The sequence below is a fragment of the Dendropsophus ebraccatus genome, chromosome 5, assembly GCF_027789765.1.
Source record: "Dendropsophus ebraccatus isolate aDenEbr1 chromosome 5, aDenEbr1.pat, whole genome shotgun sequence".
Lineage (NCBI taxonomy): Eukaryota > Metazoa > Chordata > Amphibia > Anura > Hylidae > Dendropsophus > Dendropsophus ebraccatus.
Window position 1 is genome coordinate 129524978 of NC_091458.1, and position 22103 is coordinate 129547080.

Consider the following 22103-nt stretch of genomic DNA (forward strand, 5'->3'; position numbering starts at 1 on the left):
GGAACTGCATGCATTTTCTAAAACAGACCAGGAGTCCATACTAGACCATATTAGAAAAACTAAAGAAAGCACTGAATTTTAAGTTCTTTAAAGGAGAAGTCTGGCCAAACCAATTTTTTTTTAGCAAGGGTTGGGGAGGATAAAAGAAATATAGAGCTCTTACCTCCCCTGCTACAGCACACCGTTTTTGTTCCCAGGCCACTGGGCGCTTCCTGCTCTGAGCAGGGACCCAGGCTGTGATGTGTGAGGACTGCTTAGCCAGTCAGCGGCTGAGGCGGGACCCACTGGCTGAGAGGACCTCACACATCACAGCCTGGGTCCCTGCTCAGAACAGAAAGCGGACGGGGACCTGAGGACCGGAGTGGCAGGATTCGCCGGACAGTGCTGGAGCCAGGGAGGTAAGTGCATTTTTCTTTTATTCTCCCCCGCACTTGATAAAAAAAATGGGTCAGCCTTTAAGTTCATACCAAGGAGGTTGTTCTAAAAACATAATGACCGTGCTAAAATGTCTTCAATGGGGAGTTCATAAACAGCACTCTCCAGAAACCCATCCAAAAATGGAAAGTCTAGGAATCTACTGGTCTAAAATAAAATCGCAAGATTAAAGCCAGTAACAGCGTGCAGCCAGCCTGTACAGAAATATCCAAAGTGTTATTCCTCCATGTTAAGAAGAATAGTTTTTATGTACATATTTATAACATTTTATGCTCCATCTATTCGTCCGAAGGGCAATGACAAAAATCTTGGTTTTCTGCGGCTTTAGTAATAGATATGGATAGGCAGTTCTGGAGAGGTTCACATTTATTAGTTCAGATTAGACTTAGAGGGGGGGATTTATCAATAATATGCCTGGTTTACGCCAAGGATTATGCCACCTGGTTTGCACAAAAATCTGCACCTTTTCCCTGGTGTACGCCTGGCTTATCTCATGGAAGGGGTGCCGCAAGACGGGGAGATGATATGTCCTCCTCTCTCAACTGATTCATCATGATTTACGTCAGCTTGCAGGGTAAATCATGGCAGAAATCTACATCAGCAGCCACAGATCCGCCAGGTGTGGGGCATGGGAGCAGGGATTTATGTAAGACTCGCATACAGGTACGCCAATCTTGATAAATTCCTCTGTTAGTGTCTTCCAGGCGACTAAAGAGGCATTTGACTAATTCTTAGTTCACACTCGGGACTGAGAACTAAAAGAATCAGATAAGTGCTCATAACAATACAAGAGGATCTACATGTGGAAAGGATGGAGTAGCATGTGTTAGTTATATATACAGTTATAGGTACATAATTAGTCTGATTGAAAACAGTCCATCAAGTTCAATCAAACCTGGAAATCTAATGATCATTCCCCCCTAGTATTTCAATCAGGAATGGTTCAAAAATATAAAAAAGGTAAAAGTCTTTCTATTATATTTTTTCTGCCTGTTCAACTCCTGGTTGTGACTAAAAATACAGGCCAAAATACTGTGTGTGAACTGGTATAAGAAAAAAAACCCAGAATGGTGATACCTGACATTTGACATGCAATTCTATATCAGCCTGGACTGTGAGTACACTGCATTTATAAAATTCTTACCTTAGTTTCTCCTTCGCCAAGAGAATGGAGTGGGCCTTTCTCACTGGCAGTATGTTTTGATAGTGGTGCATCTACGCCCATTGATTGAATCCCATATTTTACGTTGTCAAATTTCATAGGCAGGAAACAAGCGAGCGGCAATTCTGTAACCGAGAGTAAAGGAGAAAGTTTGTGATTGTGAGTCCATTTCAGTCTACGGCATTCATTAATCATTCACGTTCTCATTACTTATTTAACTAAAAAAATACTAACATTCCGACGTGGCAAGCCATCAAGAAGTGCAGCTGATGTCTCACCTACCTAGCGTACAGATGAGTAGACCTGACTATTTAACACACACAGGTATTTATCCATGATAGAATAACCCGTACTTTTGTCTATATAAAAAGATCACCCAGTCTGTCTAGTCCTTCCTTATATTAATTGCTTTATTTTGAATATAGAATAGATATATGTTTATCCCAGGCAGTTTTAAATTTAATTACTGTAGAATTTCTTACCACATCTGCTGAAAGTTTGTTCCAAGTATCTACTACTCTTTCAGTAAAGTAATATTATCTCATGTTGCCTCTGATCTTTCCCACAACGAACCTCAGATTGTTTCCCTTCATTCTTGTGTTCAGTTTCTTATTAAAAATAGTTCTGTCCTCAACCTACTGTCAGTAGGTTTCTGCTACCATATCTAAAGCCCTATTACATGGGGCGACGTAGTGGAGCAAACGCGAGCTATCAGCGTTTGCTTGCTGCTCGTTCCTCGCTCGCTGCCAGCGCTATTACACGCGTTGGCAGCGAGCGGGTGAGTGAAGGGGGGCTGCCCGGGTGATCGCTTGATCGTCTGGTCAGCCCATAGCGGATAGCAGCAGTCTGCTGCCGCCGCTCCTGTTCCACGGGTCGTCAGCAGCAGATCACTGCTATATTAGTCGTTTGTCTTTCAACATGTTGAAAGACAAACAACAGCAATGATCAGCCAACAACATTTATGTTGGCTGATCGTTGTCTTCTATTACACGAGACAATTATCGTCCGAATACAGCCAATAATCATTTCGTATAATAGGGCCTTTAGGGTGGCATAAACAAATGACAGAGAAGCTGAACAGAATGATGTATCACTAATAGTGATGAGCGAATAGTGAAATATTCGAATATTCGATATTCGTACGAATATCTCCCGAATATTCGAATACTCGATCGAATATTCGATCCCATTAAAGTCTATGGGAACAAGTATTTGATTATTGAAAAACATCTATTCGACCACTTGGAGGTAAAAACCGGAAGCTGGGGGATTTGAACGCTTATCGAATATTTATTGAACATTCGGCGAACTACTCGATAATATTTGATAAATCGAATACCTTAATATTCGATCGAATATCTATTCGATCGAACAGTATTCACTCATCACTAATCACTAACATTGTTCTGTACTGCTGGTTCGGAGATAACCTCCTGAATAACATGGACAACAAGTAGTCCTCTGCATGCATGAGCTCAGTAGTCCTGGATATTCATGACCTCCAGAAAACTTCAACCCACCAGCTGCTGGTTGGCAGTTATTAGAGATGAGCGAACCTGGAGCATGCTCGAGTCGATCCGAACCCGAACTTTCGGCATTTGATTAGCGGTGGCTGCTAAACTTGGATAAAGCCCTAAGGCTATGTGGAAAACATGGATATAGTCATTGGCTGTGTCCATGTTTTCCAGACAACCTTAGAGCTTTATCCAAGTTCAGCAGCCACCGCTAATCAAATGCCGAACGTTCAGGTTCAGATCGACTCGAACCCGAACCCGGTTCGCTCATCTCTAGCAGTTATCATTCCATGCTGTGTATAGGTAGTCAACTGTCAATCAGCAGCTGGAGAGCGGGGGTAGTTGGGGCTACATGAAGCTCATTCACCTACATATCAGGAGAACGGCTGAAAAGAATCATGAAAGTAATACACCGATCTGTTCAGCATTCCTGTCACTAGTTTATGCTGCCCTCATTTAAGGCAGCATAAACTTAGTGACATACCCTTAGTGACAAAGACTTTCCTAATAAATTTCTTGCTTCAGATCGTTCACCATTCTTGTAGTCTGTACTTGCACCTGTTCTATTTTTTATTTATTTATTGCTGTGCTGCAGTATTGGTTTACTACAGGTGGAGCAGTATATATGTCTGCACTGCAATGTCAGTTTTCTGCAGATGAAGCAGTATGTATTTCTGCACTGTGGTGTTGAGTTACTACAGATAGAGTAATATTTATTTCTGTACTGTGGTGTTGAGTTACTACAGATGGAGCAGTATTTATTTCTGCACTGTGGTGTTGGGTTACTACAGATAGAGCAGTATTTATTTCTGCACTGTGGTGTTGGGTTACTACAGATAGAGCAGTATTTATTTCGGCACTGCAATGTCAGTTTTCTAAAGATGAAGCAGTATTTATTCCTGCACTGTAGTGTTGAGTTACTACAGATGGAGCAGTATTTATTTCTGCACTTCTTTGTCAGTTTTCAACAGATGAAGCAGTATTTATTCCTGCACTGTGGTGTTGGGTTACTATAGGTGGAGCAGTATTTATTCCTGCACTGTGGTGTTGGGTTACTACAGGTGGAGCAGTATATATTTCTGCACTGTGGTGTTGGGTTACTATAGGTGGAACAGTATTTATTCCTGCACTGTGGTGTTGGGTTACTATAGGTGGAGCAGTATTTATTCCTGCACTGTGGTGTCGGGTTACTATAGGTGGAACAGTATATATTTCTGCACTGTGGTGTTGGGTTACTATAGGTGGAGCAGTATTTATTCCTGCACTGTGGTGTCGGGTTACTATAGGTGGAACAGTATGTATTTCTGCACTGTGGTGTTGAGTTACTATAGGTGGAGCAGTATTTATTCCTGCACTGTGGTGTTGGGTTACTACAGATAGAGCAGTATTTATTTCTGCATTGTGGTGTTGGGTTACTACAGGTGGAACAGTATATATTTCTGCACTGTGGTGTTGGGTTACTATAGGTGGAGCAGTATTTATTCCTGCACTGTGGTGTCGGGTTACTATAGGTGGAGCAGTATTTATTCCTGCACTGTGGTGTCGGGTTACTATAGGTGGAGCAGTATTTATTCCTGCACTGTGGTGTTGGGTTACTACAGGTGGAGCAGTAAATATTTCTGTACTGTTTTATTGGAATACTATAGGTGGAGCAGTATGTACTTCCACTCTGCAGGGTTGGTTTGTTACTGGTAGAGAAGTACTTAGTACTGCGCTATGGTGCTGCTTTCTTGCTGCTAGAAAAGTCTCTGGTGCTGCTGGAGAATATTATGTGCACTGCACAGCGGTATTTGGTGTTATGTGGTAGTAGGTGTTTGTTGATGAGACACCAACATCAACATGGACTGAGACACAGGTATGATTGTTCTTTGCCTGAGTGTAATAGAAAACATGGGGATCTCCATTACCAATTGGTTTCTGCCTCATGTCAAGAGAAATCATTATTTGCCTTCCACTTGGTGTCACTCCAGTTTTGTCTACAGAGGACTGACTGCAATGTGGTATCCACCCAGATCAGCCATAACTAAGCGCACAACCATATTTTGCATGTAGCATGTAGTATGTAGCATGTAGCATTTATAATGGATAAAATGCTAACATCATTTATATGGGCACCTCACTTGTTTTCAGTAATGACTATATGGCTCATCTACAGGCTCATCTACTACTATATCGTCTCCTCACCACACTTGATGCTCTCCGTGCAGACCGCCAGACCAGCTTGTGCTGCTGCAATTAATTTCAATGCAATAAAAAACTGAGCTGGACCGAAGAATCCAACGTGTTTTGCACCACACAGTTCTGTGATCTAAAAGGGAAAAAAACTGAGAATTACAGAGAGCACGTATTTTAAGTGATACTGTCCCCCCGTCATTACACAGATGACGTTCACATCGCTGCACATTGCGGATATACCTCTGTTAGTCCGGGGCTTCTTTATGTACAAAATAAGTTTTAAACCTTGGTGCCACTGCCCTAGACAGTGTCACTGAGGCGGGGCTTCTGTGTCGCTGAGCCTTCTCTCCCCCCCATGTCCTGTCCTGTAATCCCCGTCCCCCTTGTGAAGTTGTAAGGGAAAGGGCTCAATCTATTTGATATAATTGCAGAACCGAGGCGGGGGGGGGGGGGGGGAGAAGACTCAGCGACAGAGAAGCCCCGCCTTGATGACAATGTTTGGGACAAAGCCACCAAGGTTTAAAACTTCTTTCCTGCAAAAAGAATGCAGATCTGCCTTACAGAGGTATATCCATAATGTTGCAGCTGCTGCTGTGAATGTTACCCATGTTCAAAAGTTCTGATCGGTCCGAGTCTGAGTGTTCAGATCCGGACCATTCGTAAGAACGAGTCGGGAGAAGTTCAAGCTGCAGTTAGTTAGCTCTGTGTTAGTGAAAGAGTTGGGCTTCATAGACTTACATTATGAGCCTGAATCACATGACACTGAGCAGGGAGAGGACCGGGCTAATCGTGCTCTTCTCCCAGCTTGCTCTCACGATTGCTACAGGTCTGAACGCTCAGATCCAGACCGATCAAAACTTTTGACATTATTTCTCTTTAGGGTGCTGTCACACATATGGCATTACAGGGAATTTCATGCTGCGAGTTCCGCAGCGAAATCTGCTGAAATGCTCTGTACTGTCATTTTCTATGGTTTTACATTCTCACAGCAGAGTTTTCATTCCACTGCGAAAATATAAACCCCCAACGCGTTACCTGCATGCGCTACCGTTCACTTCTCAGACTCCCAGCTCCCTAACGTCCTGCTCGGCCAATAAGTGGCTGGGGTGGGGCAGAGCACTGACTGGCTGACTGGGACCCCAGGGAGCCAGGAGCCTGAGAAGCAAGCCAAGCAACTTATTAGCCTGGCAGTGGTGGGTTAAGTGGGAGGCAGCTTTTTCATTCTGCTGCAAGAAGGTAAAACCATAGAAAATCACAGTACTAAGTACTGAAACCCGCTGCGACGTGCTACATGTGATGGCACCCTTACCCAGATAACTGTTCACATAGTGGTATAAGTCCTGAAAGGTGAAAATTGTGCAGACGGTACAGTTTACATATTGAAATACATGAAAGTACCTTTACAATGATACCATGTAACCAGCAGTCCATTCCGGTGCAAGATGCTGTCTAATCTTTTGGGCAGCTTTTTTTATTTTTACAGCAGTTTCCTTTCTGTAGTGGAATGTTTATATCTCAGTCCCTGCCAGGGCAGCCCACTTCCTATAGTGACATTAGCCTCCCCTTAAAAGTATTACCACGACTATAAAAGTAAAAAGTACAATGTTTCAGACTCTGCCAGCAGCAGGAAAATAAGGTTCAGATGCTAGCCGTATAGTGATGACTATAAGAATATAACGACTAAGGTCAGGCTTGTTGTTGTATCTACCTTATAAAGTACAAGGATTTGTTTTTTCACTTATGGATTTAGTAGATTAAATGCAGTTTAGGAAAAATGTAAAATAAATAAATTACTTTTGCTCTCTTCCAAAAATCTCAGAACGACCTGATAAAGTACCTGTCCTTATAACTTTCAAAATCAACAATAGATGTGATATAAAGCAAGTTTGCAATTTGGGCGAACGAAGGACACCTACTACGTCTATTGCGTCTATGCAGGACATCGCGATCATGGAACTCTATCTACCATCCTTATATCTGGTCTCCTGATCATTGGAGGATATGAAACGCGTTGGGACCGCAAGTTGGGGCATTCAGATGAGTATATGTGACTGTACCTCTGAATTGGCCCTTACATTTTCTGATACCTATTGAATTACTTGTCCTATATACCTACACTGTCTATACCTATTACCCTTGTGTTGTCTGGTTAGCCCTAGTGTAACATCATTTTTTTTTACCATATTTCGGCTATCATGCGGTTTTGGACAGGCAGTGGTCTTCTGGCTATTTAGCTGCACATCTTGCTGCTTTATTATAAGGATAATGTGCAGTGTGTTGTTTTTGATATAGCGTGATATAGCGTTTTTGATACTTGTTTTTGATATAGCGTGCTGTGGTTACTAGTAGTCACATATTTATTGTGCAGTGTGGTTGTCCTATTGCATCTGCCCTGACGAGCGCCACTATTCGTTGGTGATATAGCGTACTGTGAATAGGAGATACAGATTTATCTGCCATATTCCAAGGGCAAATGTAGATGTTTCTGCTATCTCATATAATTTTTGGTTCATACCCAGATAGTGGCCTCTTTTGCTGTTTTATACATATTTTGCATTGAGACGATCACTTAGACATCAGTGGAGAGATCTGCTGTTTTCTGTTCTTTGGCAAGATCAGTTGTTTATGTATTATTTATTGATATTATCTGTATACATATTACACACAGGGTGTTAGACAATAGAAACTCTTTGTATGACACATAGGGCCATCTGGGTTGTCACATCTGATCCTGGGGACTTATATTTTACTCTGTGTTCCCCCACCAGGTTTATCCTATCTAGTCTATGTACCCTTTAAGAGTTTATCTATCCTAAGTGCGTATTTAATTATTTGGTCATTGTATTGTTTACAGTATAGTTACTACTCACTAGTACATGATAGATTAGATAGGACTTTGGGTTATTAGTGGGATAGTTAGTCCCCAATTATTGTAGGGTTAGAAACAGGAGACAGGGACGGTGCGGTGGTCGTCCTTTTACGGGTGTATACTCTGCCTTGGACAGGCTTAGATTAGGGTCCAGATTACGGCACATAGGACCCATTTACCCTGCCTTGTCCCTTGCTCCACAACCCTGTCCTTGTTTACACATATACCCATCACATCTTTCACACAGGGTCACCCGAGTGTAGGTACATAGGCTTCTTATATACCCCAGTAGGGGTTGGTATCTATAGTGATTGTCTGTATATAATAGACGTTATCGTCATCATTGGTTTATTTACTATTAATATTGATAAGAGTAATTTTAGGTATATTCTTAATAAAAGTTATGTTTTAATTTCCATTTCTGTGAAGTAATTTTGGTTTGGAAATTTGGTAATATCCATTTTGGCAGTGATTGGGGTCAAGTTTGCAATTTACATTCATTATTATTATTTTTTTGTTATCATCATCATAAAACAAAGCTATACTTACTTGTATCCAGTCCAATCAACAAACACAGAAAAGTGTTTACTATCTGTAAAGACAATACTTTTGTCCCACAATTAGGGTACTATTACACCAAGCGATTTTTCGATGACTAACGATTAACGATAAACAATCTCAAACAACCGCTATGGAAAACGACCTGAAATCGTTACTTATGATCGTTCTTGCGTACATTTTGTTGTTGCTATTGCGCACGTTTCAGCTATGACTTCTTTTTACACCGAACGATGTGCGAACGATTTGCCAATGATCAAGCGATAAAAATAGGTCCGAATTCTATAAAAACGACCAACGATTTCTGATTGGTCGTTTAATCGTTGTCTGCTATTACACTAAATGATTATCGTTTAAATCCGAACAATTTAACGATTCTTTGAACGATAATCGTTCCATGTAATACCACCCTTAGGCAATCTCCATAGAAAATATCCTACTGTATATACAAAAAGAGAACTTTCTGCCAGTAATGAATCACACACAGAAAACTCCCTGACGAAGGGTCAAAATGCGTGTTATGGTCATGGCGGCATCCCAAGCTGGAGCTGAAGCTTGTCTTTTATGTATTATCTTTATTTGGGTGGTGTTGGCTCGCATGAGTGTAATCCTTACGGGGTAGTTTATTATTATCATGAGTACCTACAATCATTGAATCTATATAAGTGATTATTGTGATATCCAATTACAGCACTAGCATATCTTAGTATTTTGGTCCACTCTGGTCTGGTTTGCTGCCATTTTTCTGTGTGTGATTCATCGCTGTTTTACATGTTTAACCCTTAAATAAAGATTTTGGATTTGATTGACACGTGGCAGTATGTTCTCTTTTTGTCTATAGGATATTTTTAATTGTATCCTGTCTCCTGAAGGTAGATTGTTAGTCTTGTGCTGGTTCAAAAAAAGAGAATAAACACAGGAAGTCCCGGCCAGTACAGAGAGTCACAGCTCAATGAGTCCATCAATCACATGATGCCTTCTCTGTGAGCGCTCAGGTGGCCCGGGATACACAGGACTTCCTGTGTTTAGTCTCTTCTTTTTAACCTGCAGAGGATTAAAAAGCTGTCTTCAAGACACTGGACCTGGATACAAGTAAGTATAGCTTTGTTTTAAGGCATGATTTAAAAAAAAACAATAAATAATAATAATGTAAATGCCAACATGCTTTATTTCACATCTCCTGTTGATTTAGATTTTGAAAGTGCCCATTTAAGACCCTCTTTCTTCTGTCAGTCCATTACAGGGACTATAGCACAATTATACAAAACCTTTACATGTGCCCTGTTCAATAACCTCACAGTTTACAATTTATTTTTTTTATTTCCTCCTTCCTGTGCTGAACCAACCCTTGCATGGTCCGACCTGTGCTACAAGTGAGTGCCAATCTGCTAAACTTTGCTTTAATCAGTCATTTACCGCGCATCTCTTATTACACAGAAACATGTGCAGCTGACGGAGGATTATTTTTTTACAAGCTAAAAGACAGTGGTCAGTCAATGAGTGAGTGTTTGCTTGCCCGTCGACGGAAGTTATAACAACAGTGACACTTTGAAGTGTGCCTGTTGTTTATAAAAGCTTTTGACAGATCATAGAGACATGTCAAAAGTTTTCATCGGTCTGGTCCTAAGTGTTCAGACCTGTACCAATTGGGAGAAGACCTCACTGCAGCTCCTCCTCTCTCTACTCTGTGCTAGAGAAAAGAAAGAGTCTGGCTTATAATGTAAGGGCCCTATTCCACAGTAACATTTGGCCTGATTCGGCCGATTATTGTTCGGTGAAATAGAGAGAACGATCAGCCGATGATCGTGTCATCGGCTGATCGTTGATTTAGGGCCAGACCTAAAATCCTCGTTCCCCCACCGCGCATTGCTACGGTTGAATAGCAGTGCGTGGCGGGCAACCGACTATTTGACCAGCAGCAGCAGTAATACATTACCTGTCAGGGCTTCTTCTCCGCGCTGTCTTCATCCCCGGGTCCCTCGCGCTCTATCTTCAGAATGGCCGGTCAGCTGACCGGCCGCGCAGCCAATCACAGGCCGCGGCGGTCCCGGCCATTCTGAAGATAGAGCGCGCGGGACCCGGGGATGAAGACAGCACGGAGAAGAAGCCCTGACAGGTAATGTATGATGCTGCAAGGGCTGCAAGGACATCGGTAACGATGTCCCTGCAGCCGTCGCTCAACGATCATCAGGCCGTGGAATAGGCCCAGTAAACGAGCGGCGATCTAGCAGATCGCCACTCGTTTACATTGTTGATCGGGCCCTCCTCGGCCCGTGGAATAGGACCCTAAGTCTATGGAGCCCAACTCTCTCACTGATGCAGAGCTAACTAACTGCAGCACAGACTTCTCCTAACTCGTCCTCACGATCGGTACAGATCTGAGCACTCAGATTGTCTTGCACAGAGCGGGAAGAGGATGCGATCAAAACTTTTGACATATCAAAAGATTTTACAAATGACAGGTAAGCCTCACCCTAGCAAAAACTATCCAAATTTTACAAAAAATTTGGGCTGGGGCTACATGGCAAAAGTGGCATGAAACTGCATTAAATGATGTTTGTAGCACACGGTAAAATATATCTTACAGTCTAGATTGACATAATAAATTGCCTGCACTATGATGATGGTGCAGTTACATCTAGTCATTGCTGCATGAAAATCATAAAAAAAAAATCTCTCTTAAAAACAGATTAACATGCATTAAAACAGTAAAAGACCCATATTACCCACTCCAACCAAGGAGACTTGTAATGGCTGGAGTCATGGATCCACAGGACCGCTGCTAGCGATGGTGTAAACCACACCAGTGTGCAGATTCTAAGGGTCTTCACCAGAATCTGCGCAAGGCAGGAAGGACTTCCTGCAGCAGGTGACCCCCAGGTCGCTACCCCTGGTTTGGCTTGCTAGTAATGGCGGGCGAGGTGCAGGAGGAGGCAACGTAGACAGTTCAGCAGACAGGAACACAGCAGGCAGCACGGACACGACTCACTGGAAAGGAGTCATGGGCAGAAAAGCTGGGACCACAATGCTTAGGGTAGCAATGCAGAGAATCCAACAGGGAAGGCAAGGAAAATGATTTAAAATACCCATTAGGGGCACACAGGCCCTTTAAATTTTACTGAGCAAGCACATGCACGTCCTAGAAGTCAGGCATGTGCGTGCCGGCGAGCAAGAGAGTTGCAGGGTAAGGGCCCTATTCCACTGAACGATTATCGTTCAGATTATCGTTAAGTCATTCGAATCTAAGTGATAATCGTTCGGTTGAATAGCAGTTAACGATTAAGACCAAACGAGAAATCGTTGATCATTTAATAAGAGAGCATGCAGGGGGGCTGGAATGCACGTCCTGGCATCAGGAAGGCATTGTCCACCGCAGCCACAGCAGAAGAGGAGCTGACAAGATGCTTGTATTTTGTTGTATTTTTTCATACTAGATTTATATTTCATCATCATAACACTGAAGCACCTTACATTAATACTTATAACTTGTTTCCTCAAAAATAAAACACCCTCCTAAAATAAGACACCACAACTACCCTACCCTCTAGCCTAAAGTAAGGCATCCCCCCGTAAATAAGGCACCCCCTACTCTAAACTAGGGCACCCCCGAAAGTAAGGCCACCCATTGCCACCTGCCGCCACCCAGAACTCACTTAATCCCCTTGTGGACCTCCGTAGCCATCGCTGCAGGCATTCTGGTCCATGGCCCCCACGTCCTCCGCATGTCCCGACGCACATCACGCCACATGCCCGACCCATATCCTGCCGCTGATACGCTCTTGGTCCCGGGGTGAGATTTCCGGGGAGGTCCAGGGAGGATGTCTTATTTTGGGGGAAACACAGCAAATTATTTTGTATTTTACCAAATATATGACTGGACTTGTATTAAACATAAGGGCGGTCTCTGATGTAAAATTGTAGTTAATATTTTGTCTTATGATTCCCAAGAATACAATACTATGTAAAGGTTAGCTGCGCTGGTGGGATTGCCTTCTATTAATTCTGTTAATAGGGCTGGCAGTCATAAAAGGTATGCCATCTGGACTGAGCCCAAGATTGGTATTAAAAAATCACCTTTACAAATTTCAGGCCAGACAAAAAAGAAAATTGATTTTCTACAAGCACCGTGAAAAGGATTAAGTGCAGAAATTAGGCCACAAAGAGATTTACATTCCAGCTGTACTCAGGAAGCAGCACGCGGATCAACATGAGGAAAAACTTATCAGTCTTCAAATTACCTCGACGGTCTTTTACTAATTCCAGAAAAATTTAATAGGCTTAATTTTATCTTCAGAACCTGCCAGGTGTTTCCAATGAAGCTGGCAATATACCACAGTCAGCAACTTTACAGGTAAAACTATTTATAAGCATCAACCCCACCCACAAAAAACTGACCTCCATACTCCATGAAGACAACTATAATGCTTTATAGTTGCTTTACCAGAGTAGTGCCCCTGCAACCGTGACCTGTAACACTAACACCTGAAGAAGCCTCAAAGGTAAAGTATGCCTAAATCAAAAGACTCTAAAGGTTAAAAGACAGCAAATAAAAATCCCAGCTAGAAGGTTAAAAGAAAAAACTGTGGTAATTTTAAGTTAATTTTAACTTTAATAGATTTCTGGTTGCAAGTCAAAGGCAACTTTGCTAGCGTTGACCTCAGCTGCACATGACTGTGACCTCCTTGCAATTCCTCCGTGATTCGTTTTACACCTGTGACAAAATGCATAAATATTCTAGTTACGCTACGTAGATCTGATTTTCTGTCATGTGACTTAAGTTGCTGGGTAGCCATAGCCTAAGATACCCGATTAGCGGGGTAAATGAGCGCTGATCTGCTAGATTGGCACCAGGGCTGTGGAGTCGGTAAGCTGCAGCTCCAACTCCAACTCCGAGTCCTGAATTTTATCAGGACCGACTCCGAATCCGACTCCTGCTCCTTCATAAATGGCCAGTCACATACCAGGGGAGTTATTTATCACACTAGCTCAGCAGCTTCTCCCTAATGTCCTACATGATCTTGGGGCGACTTCTGAGGGAATAGGGAAAGATATAAAGCAGCTTCTCCTGTGTGTGCAGTGGATGCAGCCAGTCTCCAGCCTCTATGTCCTGAACTACTCACAACTAGACTAGATGGAGCAGGTGGTCTTTTCCTGCTGACAGTCTTCTATGTTTCTAACTAAATATTCACCATACTTAAAGAAACACTGCTAACAATGCCAAATTCCTGTGATATAGAGGTCAGCCATAGTGATATACAGGGGGTCACACATAGTGATATAGAGAGGGGTCACACATAGCGATATAGAGGTCACACAGTGATATAGAAGGTCACTGTGGGGGCACGCAATAGCACGCAGACACACACAGCTTGCTGCAGCCATAGCCTACACACACACCCACACAGCCTGCTCCAGCTATAGCACCCACACAGCCTACTGCAGCCATAGCACACACACAGCTTGCTGCAGCCATAGTACACACCACACACACAACATCGGCTTGCTGCGGCCATAGCACACATACACACAGCCTGCTGCAGCCATAGTGTGCACACAAACACACACACACAGCTTGCTGCAGCCATAGCACACATACACACAGCCTGCTGCAGCCATAGCACACACAGCCCGCTGCAGCCATAGCATACACACACAGCCTGCTGCAGTCATAGCACACACACACACACACACAGCCTGCTGCAGCCATAGCATACACACACAGCCTGCTGCAGTCATAGCACACACACACACACACACAGCCTGCTGCAGCCATAGCATACACACACAGCCTGCTGCAGCCATAGCACACATACACACAGCCTGCTGCAGCCAAAGTGCACACACGCACACACACACAGCTGCAGCCATAGAACTCTGAAGAAAAACACACAATCTTCTCTAAAAGAGAAAACACCACACTGAGGACAGAGGTTACTGCTACACTACTTTTGTCTTCTCTTCCTCCTCCTCCTCTATGCTATACAGGATATCTTCATATTACACTGCTGCTCATATACAGTCATCCAGCATCCAGGAAGAGAACAGCACAGATCTCCCCACACACAATGGACTCTTCCAGCTCAGAAACAAACTGCCAAATAGTGACCGACAACTTTTCCATGACCACCCATATGTAATAGGGCCAGTGTCCTATTAGAATGTTGCTCATAATATATATTCATGAGCAAAACTTGTAAAATTCATATCAAAATTCAATTCTACATTTTTTAAAGACTTTTTTAAAGCTGGAGTCCGACTCCAGCCAAAACTAGCTTCGACTCAGACTCCACAGCCCTGATTGGCACTCACTTTCACAGTCTATTCAAGAATAGTGCAGAATAGTGCAAGAATAGTGCAGAATAGTGCATTATATAGAAAATAATAATGACCATACTTACCTGTCCAAGAGCCCTTTCTCTGGTGACCAGCCGCCGCTGAAGCTTCTGAGCCAATAACTGGCCATGGCACTGTCCCATCTCAGTCAGTCATTGGCCAAGCAGCCTGTCACTTCAGAGACAGCTTCAGGAGCTTCAGTGGCAGTTGCAGTCAAGGGGGAAAAGACAGCAGGACACCAGGGGGAGCATGGACAAGTAAGTATAATCTTTATTATTTTGTATATACTTTAAATTTTTAACATGTTAAAAGACAAGAATCAGGCGATGATCGTTGTGTTTATTAAATAGAGCGATACCTGCCCAAAACGATTCGGCAAATAATCGATCTGCATAATAGGCCCCTTACTGTGCTATGGGGTGAAAGAGTTTATATAATAACATTAGGCATATCATCAATGGCTTCTCAATTTAATTTCCATCCCCATAGGCTATGCTGTCTAAATATATGAAATGCACCTGAAAAACTTTTACATTATCTATAGTGTGTTATTCTTTGTCACACTCAGCTATTCCCCATTTACAGGGGAATATGTTTTCAGTTTTCCATTTCCTTGTAAAAAGGTAAACAGCAATACATCTGCCGGTCATTCTCCAACGACTAATGTAGATTTACGAGGCTCTATGAGGACATTAAAGCAAATCAATAGTACTAAAAACAAAAGCACAAAAACTACAATTACAAGCACTCTCTTCCTTTTGTGTATTAACTATAAATGATGGTCCAACAGTGACACAGACCTCTAGCAATAGCTCCTGTTATTGCCAGCAACATGAACTTCATCAATGTGGTCACATAATGGAGTTTATTTGACCAAAGCAAGCATATGTTTCCCAGGAGAAATCCATGTTCCATTATATAATATCCAGCAAAGGAAGCCTAGGAACAACCTGAGCTGACTGGTAAAACAAGTGCATTAGGAAGAGGCCTAACTGGTCCAGTAACTCTGTAAAATTCTACATAAGGTCAGCAGGACTCGGTGTACAAGCTTCTCATTGTTGACTGGTATTTGTGGGATCATACTGAATACTTTATACTGCTACTTCCACTCTAAAATATATATAACAAACAAACAAAATATAAATGAATAAAACTGAGTGCCTACACCAACTAAATCTGTGAGTAAGCAGTGAATGAATGAGATGACCTGTGCCAACATTTAGGACTCACCTGGTGTAAAGTTTCAGCTGGGAGCTGGGATGCCATGAACAGCTCTGCCACCTTGCTGCTGTCAGCTGCCAGTCTTGAAGACCCTTCAACTTGGCACAGGGAGAAAAGCTCTGAGTAGCGTTTCTGCTCATTGTCACTGAGAGGTAGATGAAGTCCTGCAGCCCCCTGCCCAGCAGACACCACTGGAGGTCCTGGATCCATAGATCAGCACCTTCTCCAGCCAGGACCCCACTGTTAGCAGCCCAGGCTAGTGAAACAGAAGCACTGGCTGCTTCCCCTCACTTCCTATGGCTGTCACACTCTTCCTCTGCTCTAAACAAGAGGTAAAGACGCTAAAAAGAGGAGGTGTTACTACTGCAGCTGGTGAAACATCCCCTCTGCATTGCTGCTGCTGCTGGGTGTCCACCACTCAGCATTTTACTCATACAGCTCTCTGCTGCCCCCTGCTGTATGTTTCTGACTATTGAACAATTGACAGTAGTGCTGTAGGTACTGTAACTTTCACAAACTAGTAATAATAATAATAATAATAATAATAATAATAATAATAATAATGATAATGTTTTTCCAGGGGCAGAAAAATTTTGTTGAGTCAGGGAAACCTAATAAAACTCTGGGAGACGTAGTGAGGGCCCAGGACTCTAGACCTGAGATCCCGGCTATTAGGAATGAGAGGGGAGAATTGGCGCTGGGCACCCCATCCGTGTCCCAGGTCTTGGAAAGATATTTTGAGGGGCTATATACCAGTCAAAGTCATCCTGAGCCGGAGCTGATTTCTCAGTTTCTAGAGGATCTGAATCTTCCAAAGGTCTCAGAGGAACAAAAAACAGAGCTGGACTCTTCTATTACAGAGATAGAATGTGCCCTGAGATCGTTGGTGAAAAATTCTGCCCCTGGACCTGATGGTCTTCTATTTGCAGTGTATAAGAAATATAAAAAAGCTTTCCTGCCCATAATGTATGAGATGATTAAAGAATCCTGTATACTAGGTGAACTACCCCCTTCAATCTATGAAGCTACGCTTATACTTTTACCAATAAAAGGGAAAGACCCTCTCGATGTAGGATCATATTGGCCGATCTCGTTATTAAATACGGATGCTAAAATTTTTGCAAAAGTAATTGTTCAAAGGCTCATCGATTTAATGCCGGTACTGATTAGTGAAGACCAGAGGGGATTCATAGCTGGCAGATCAGTTTTCTCCAATATAGAGGAGACATTTGCTAATATTCAGATGTCTGGGGGCATTCCCCGCTCCATCCTGTCGATAGATGCTGTTAAAGCGTTCGACAGGGTGGAGTGGGGGTTCTTGTGGGAAGCCCTTAGGGCGTTTGGTTTGGGGAAGGGAATATGTTGGTATATAAAAATGTTGTATTTAAAGCCTGTAGCGAGCATAATGGTGAACGGGGTATTCTCGGAGGCATTTTGCCTAAATAGAGGTACTAGACAAGGCTGTCCCCTTTCGCCAGTCCTGTTCGCTCTTTACATAAAACCCCTTTCCCAGTTATTAAAAAAAGATCAAAGGATAGAGGGTTTTGGGTTAAAGGGCAGAGATAGTAAAGTGATTATTTATGCCGATGATGTGCTGATGTTCATCCGGGACCCAGGTACGGGCTTGCCAGCCGTGATGGAACAATTTACATTATTTGGCTCCTATTCAGGGTTTCAGATTAATTGGTCCAAATCAACACTGTTAGAACTTGACCACCCTCAAATGGAAACAGCAGAGAATCTAGAGCTTCAGAGACGGGTGGACTTTATAGAGTATTTGGGAGTAAAAGTTTCTGCAAAACTGGAAAGATATGCCATGTTAAACCTTAAGCCTTATTGGCATAGATTGGAGGGAAAGATCAAGGTTTGGCTTAGACTACCACTGTCTATGACTGATAGGATAGCCCTGGTGAAAATGGTGGTTCAGCCACAAGTACTTTATTTTCTTAAGGCGGCACCGGCCTGGATCCCGGATGGATATTTTGTGCGTCTTGAAGTGTTGCAAGGTAAACTGATTTGGGGAGGTAAGAGATCCCGACTTAGGTATCATACTTTCACTCTTCCATCTGATATGGGGGGTTGGTCTTTGCCAGATTTTCGTTTTTATTTTTTTATGTATAAAATTCTTCAGATTAGGGGTAATGATAATGTACACTGAAAAGAGGTGGTTTTTAGGATTGAAAATTTGAATTATCAATCGTTGTTTGAATTTTTGGAATCTCATAGGTGGTCTCTTCCCACATATAAAGATTGGAAGATGGTGCGAATGTGGGGGAAAGTATGGGGAAAAATTAAGAAATTTTGGGGTATTATAGGGTACACATCTTATACACCCCTGTGGGGGAATTTACAGTTGACACAATTGGATACGGTCAGTGATCATGGTTTTTGGTACACTCACGGGATCACTCGTGTGGAGCATTTATTTAGGGCTGGATATTTGAAGACCTTTGAGGAAATTAAAATAGAATTTGCACTACACGAATCTCACTGGTTAAGATTTAGGCAATTATTTCACGCAATGAAAACTCAGATGGGTGGGAGTAGGGCTAAGTTTCATATTTTTAGTTTTATGGAGACAGTAGAAGAAGTGTACGGTAATAAGAAAGGGGAACTGAAGAGACTATATGTGATTTTCACAGAAAATTTTAACGCAGATTGGTTTATTAGTAGTAAGAAAAGAACAGAGTGGGAAGAAGAAGTAGGAGAGGTGACAGAAGTAGAGTGGGACAACATCCTAGGTAATGTTAGGAAGTGTAGTTTAAATAAAAAACATCGGAGGGTCCAGTTTAAAATCTTACATCGTTTACATTATTATCTGACCTTTTTACGTAAGGTTGGGGTTAGATTGGATGACACATGTCCTAAATGTGGCCAGGCTGGGGCAAATTATATCCACATATTATGGAGGTGCAATGTAATACAGGTCTTCTGGAGGAAGGTTGTGGACTGTATGGTTGAGAAAATGGAGATTGTGGTACCATATTGTGCGAAATATATTATACTTGGCTGTTCGGTTGGCTTGGAAAGCCATCAGACCTTTGTACTTAAAGCTTTGCTCTTAGCCAGGATAGTAATTCTGAGGGCTTGGCTGGACCCCAATCCCCCTGGGGTTGAACGGTGGTTTAACCTCATGGGGAAAATACAAAAGTATGAAAAAATATTAGCTGGGGCATAGGATAAACCCAGGAAAAAATATTTGAAAACCTGGGGGGAATGGTCTGAGGACTAAAGGAGTTGTATGGGGTTTTTTTTGGGTTTTTTTTCTCCTCTCTCGCCAGTCTCAGGGGTGGGGGGATTTATAATATTTTGGATTTGAAGGTGTTTGTACTCCCTGTGAGGAGAACTATTTGTATTGTCTTTTTTATGGAAAAGAAAAGAAAAAGAAAAAAATAATAATAATAATGATGATTTTTTTATAATAATAGTATTATGTCGTTTGCCTCCTTATCAATGTTCCCTTACTTGCTTTGTCCTGGAGAAAATAGAAACTATGCTGGAGGGATCAGAAATCTTGTAAGACTCACACATGGTCCTATAGTGTTGTGTATTCCAACAATGCATTGTTTAAAAGAAGACTTTCTATAGATAATAAATAACCCTAAGGTTATGTTTACACTATGTAAAAGTACGGCCGTTGTTGCCGGCAACAACAGCCGTACTTTTTGCGGGGTGGAACGATGCCTTATTTTCAATGGGATCCCGACCGAAGCGTATACACATCGTACACGTTCCGGCCGGGATCCTGTGCAGTGCCGCAAATAACTGACATGTCAGTTTTCTGCGGCTGCAATTCATTGAATTCATAAAACCCTGTCAGTTCACACAATGAAGCGAGCGGCTCCGGCAGCTATGGGAAGCTCTGATGCGGGCTCACGCTGATGCGCCCGCATCAGAGCTCTACGGCCGGAAAGATCACCCGGGCAGAGACCGGCCGTTCCGTGACCTGGCCGGGGTCACGGAACGGCCGGTTGTTCACGTTGTGTGAACATAGCCCAAAAGTTAAACTGCCCCGAAAGGTCCAATAATGGCAAAACCCTGTCACAATCTGGGCAGGCTGAGAAATACTAAAGACCCTCTCCCAAACAGGGGAAAGTCAATAGTGAAAAATTAACCAAAAGAAGCCAAGTGTTTAATGTGATTTTAAAAGATTTTAATGAGGCATCGTATGTTTACATTTAGAGTATGTGCACACTAAGGAATTTGCGCAGAAATTTCAAATGGAGTCCGTGCTTTGGAGTTTGCCTGAAGTTTCACCTTATCCCATTGATATTCTGAAGCGCAATCCGCTGTCCGCCCAAAGAATTGACTGGTCAATTATTTGTGTGGATGGTAGATTAAGCTTCAGAATATCATTGAGTCAATGAGACAGGTGGAACTTCAAGCCCTTTAAATTTCTCCGTAAATTCCGTAATGTGCATATACCCTTATTACGATCCAACAAAAATCAGATTTTATTTACTTCTTCAGGAAAGGCATAACAGTCATAGCAGCTACTGCTAAATTATTATGCTCGTAATCCAAGGCACCACTGTACATTGTAACCATCATAATGATATACATATACTACACAACAAACCAAAAACAGCAGAAAAAAAAACTATCCCCAATGAGAGTCTTATTAGGTTGGGCCCTAGCCACACCCAACATTGCAATGGATTTCAAAGTGTGCTTCAAAGTTACATAGTTACATAGTTACATATAGTTACATAGTTAATACGGTTGAAAAAAGACACATGTCCATCAAGTTCAACCAAGGAGGGGATAGATACAGGGAAGGGGGAGGGGTGATAGGTTCTATACATATGCATTTATATTATTTTGGTCTAAGAACTTGTCTAGCCCTGTTTTGAAGCCCTCTACTGTTTTTGCTGTGACCAGATCCTGTGGTAGACTGTTCCACAGATTCACAGTTCTCATGGTAAAGAAGGCTTGTCGCCTCCGGAGGTTGAACCTTTTTTTCTCCAGGCGGAGGCAGTGCCCCCTTGTCCTTTGAGGGGGTTTTACCTGGAAGATCTTTTCCCCATATGTCTTGTAGGGGCCATTTATATATTTAAATAAATTAATCATATCTCCCCTTAAACGTCTGTTCTCCAGACTAAACAAATGTAATTCTTTTAATCTCTCCTCATAACTAAGATGCTCCATTCCCCTTATTAGTTTAGTTGCCCGTCTTTGTACCCTCTCCAGCTCTAGAACATCTTTTTTATGAATCGGATTCCAAAACTGGACGGCATACTCCAGATGAGGACGCACCAAAGCTTTATAAAGCGGTAATATTATATCCCTGTCCCGAGACTCCATGCCTGTTTTAATGCATGACAATATCCTGCTGGCCTTAGAAGCAGCTGACTGACATTGTGTGCTGTTCTGTAGTCTATTATCTACAAGTACACCCAGATCCTTCTCTATCAGCGACTCTCCCAGAGTAACTCCCCCTAGGACATATGATGCATGCGGGTTATTAGTACCCAGGTGCATAACTTTACATTTATCCACATTGAACCTCATTTGCCAAGTGGACGCCCAAACACTCAGTGTGTCTAAGTCATACTTCTTTTTGTTTTTTGGGGGGGAGAGAGCTTTTTTTCACAAAATTCCAGTGGACAAGTATGGCCTATAAGTCTCACACCTTTTTAGCACTCTCCTCAAACCTAATCCTTCCCTTCTCTCACAACCATGGCCTCTTATTAGCCAGCCAGCACCCTTTACTGTACCGACAACTGGCAAGAATGCAGAAACAGCTGTCTACAGATGGGTAACTTTTCCTTCTAGGAGGGAGTCTGGCTTGACAATGAGTTAATGACTTGAGGGGAAGTCTTATTCCAGTAGGTGG

At 42.5% G+C, this 22103-nt stretch overlaps 1 protein-coding gene across 3 annotated transcripts in view; it reads right to left on the bottom strand.

Moving 5' to 3' along the window:
- The window catches only part of REPS2 (RALBP1 associated Eps domain containing 2), a 97480-nt gene extending 80896 nt beyond the window's left edge, over window positions 1-16584 (bottom strand). For all 3 annotated transcript variants that reach the window (XM_069971242.1, XM_069971243.1, XM_069971241.1), the window contains exons 1-3: window positions 16277-16584; window positions 5296-5419; window positions 1580-1722 (exon numbers count right to left, since the gene is read on the bottom strand). In XM_069971242.1, coding sequence (XP_069827343.1) covers window positions 1580-1722; window positions 5296-5419; window positions 16277-16477 — 468 coding nt within the window. In that variant the 5' untranslated portion in view covers window positions 16478-16584. The remainder of the gene's footprint in view (window positions 1-1579; window positions 1723-5295; window positions 5420-16276) is intronic.
- Window positions 16585-22103: the final 5519 nt, after the last annotated feature.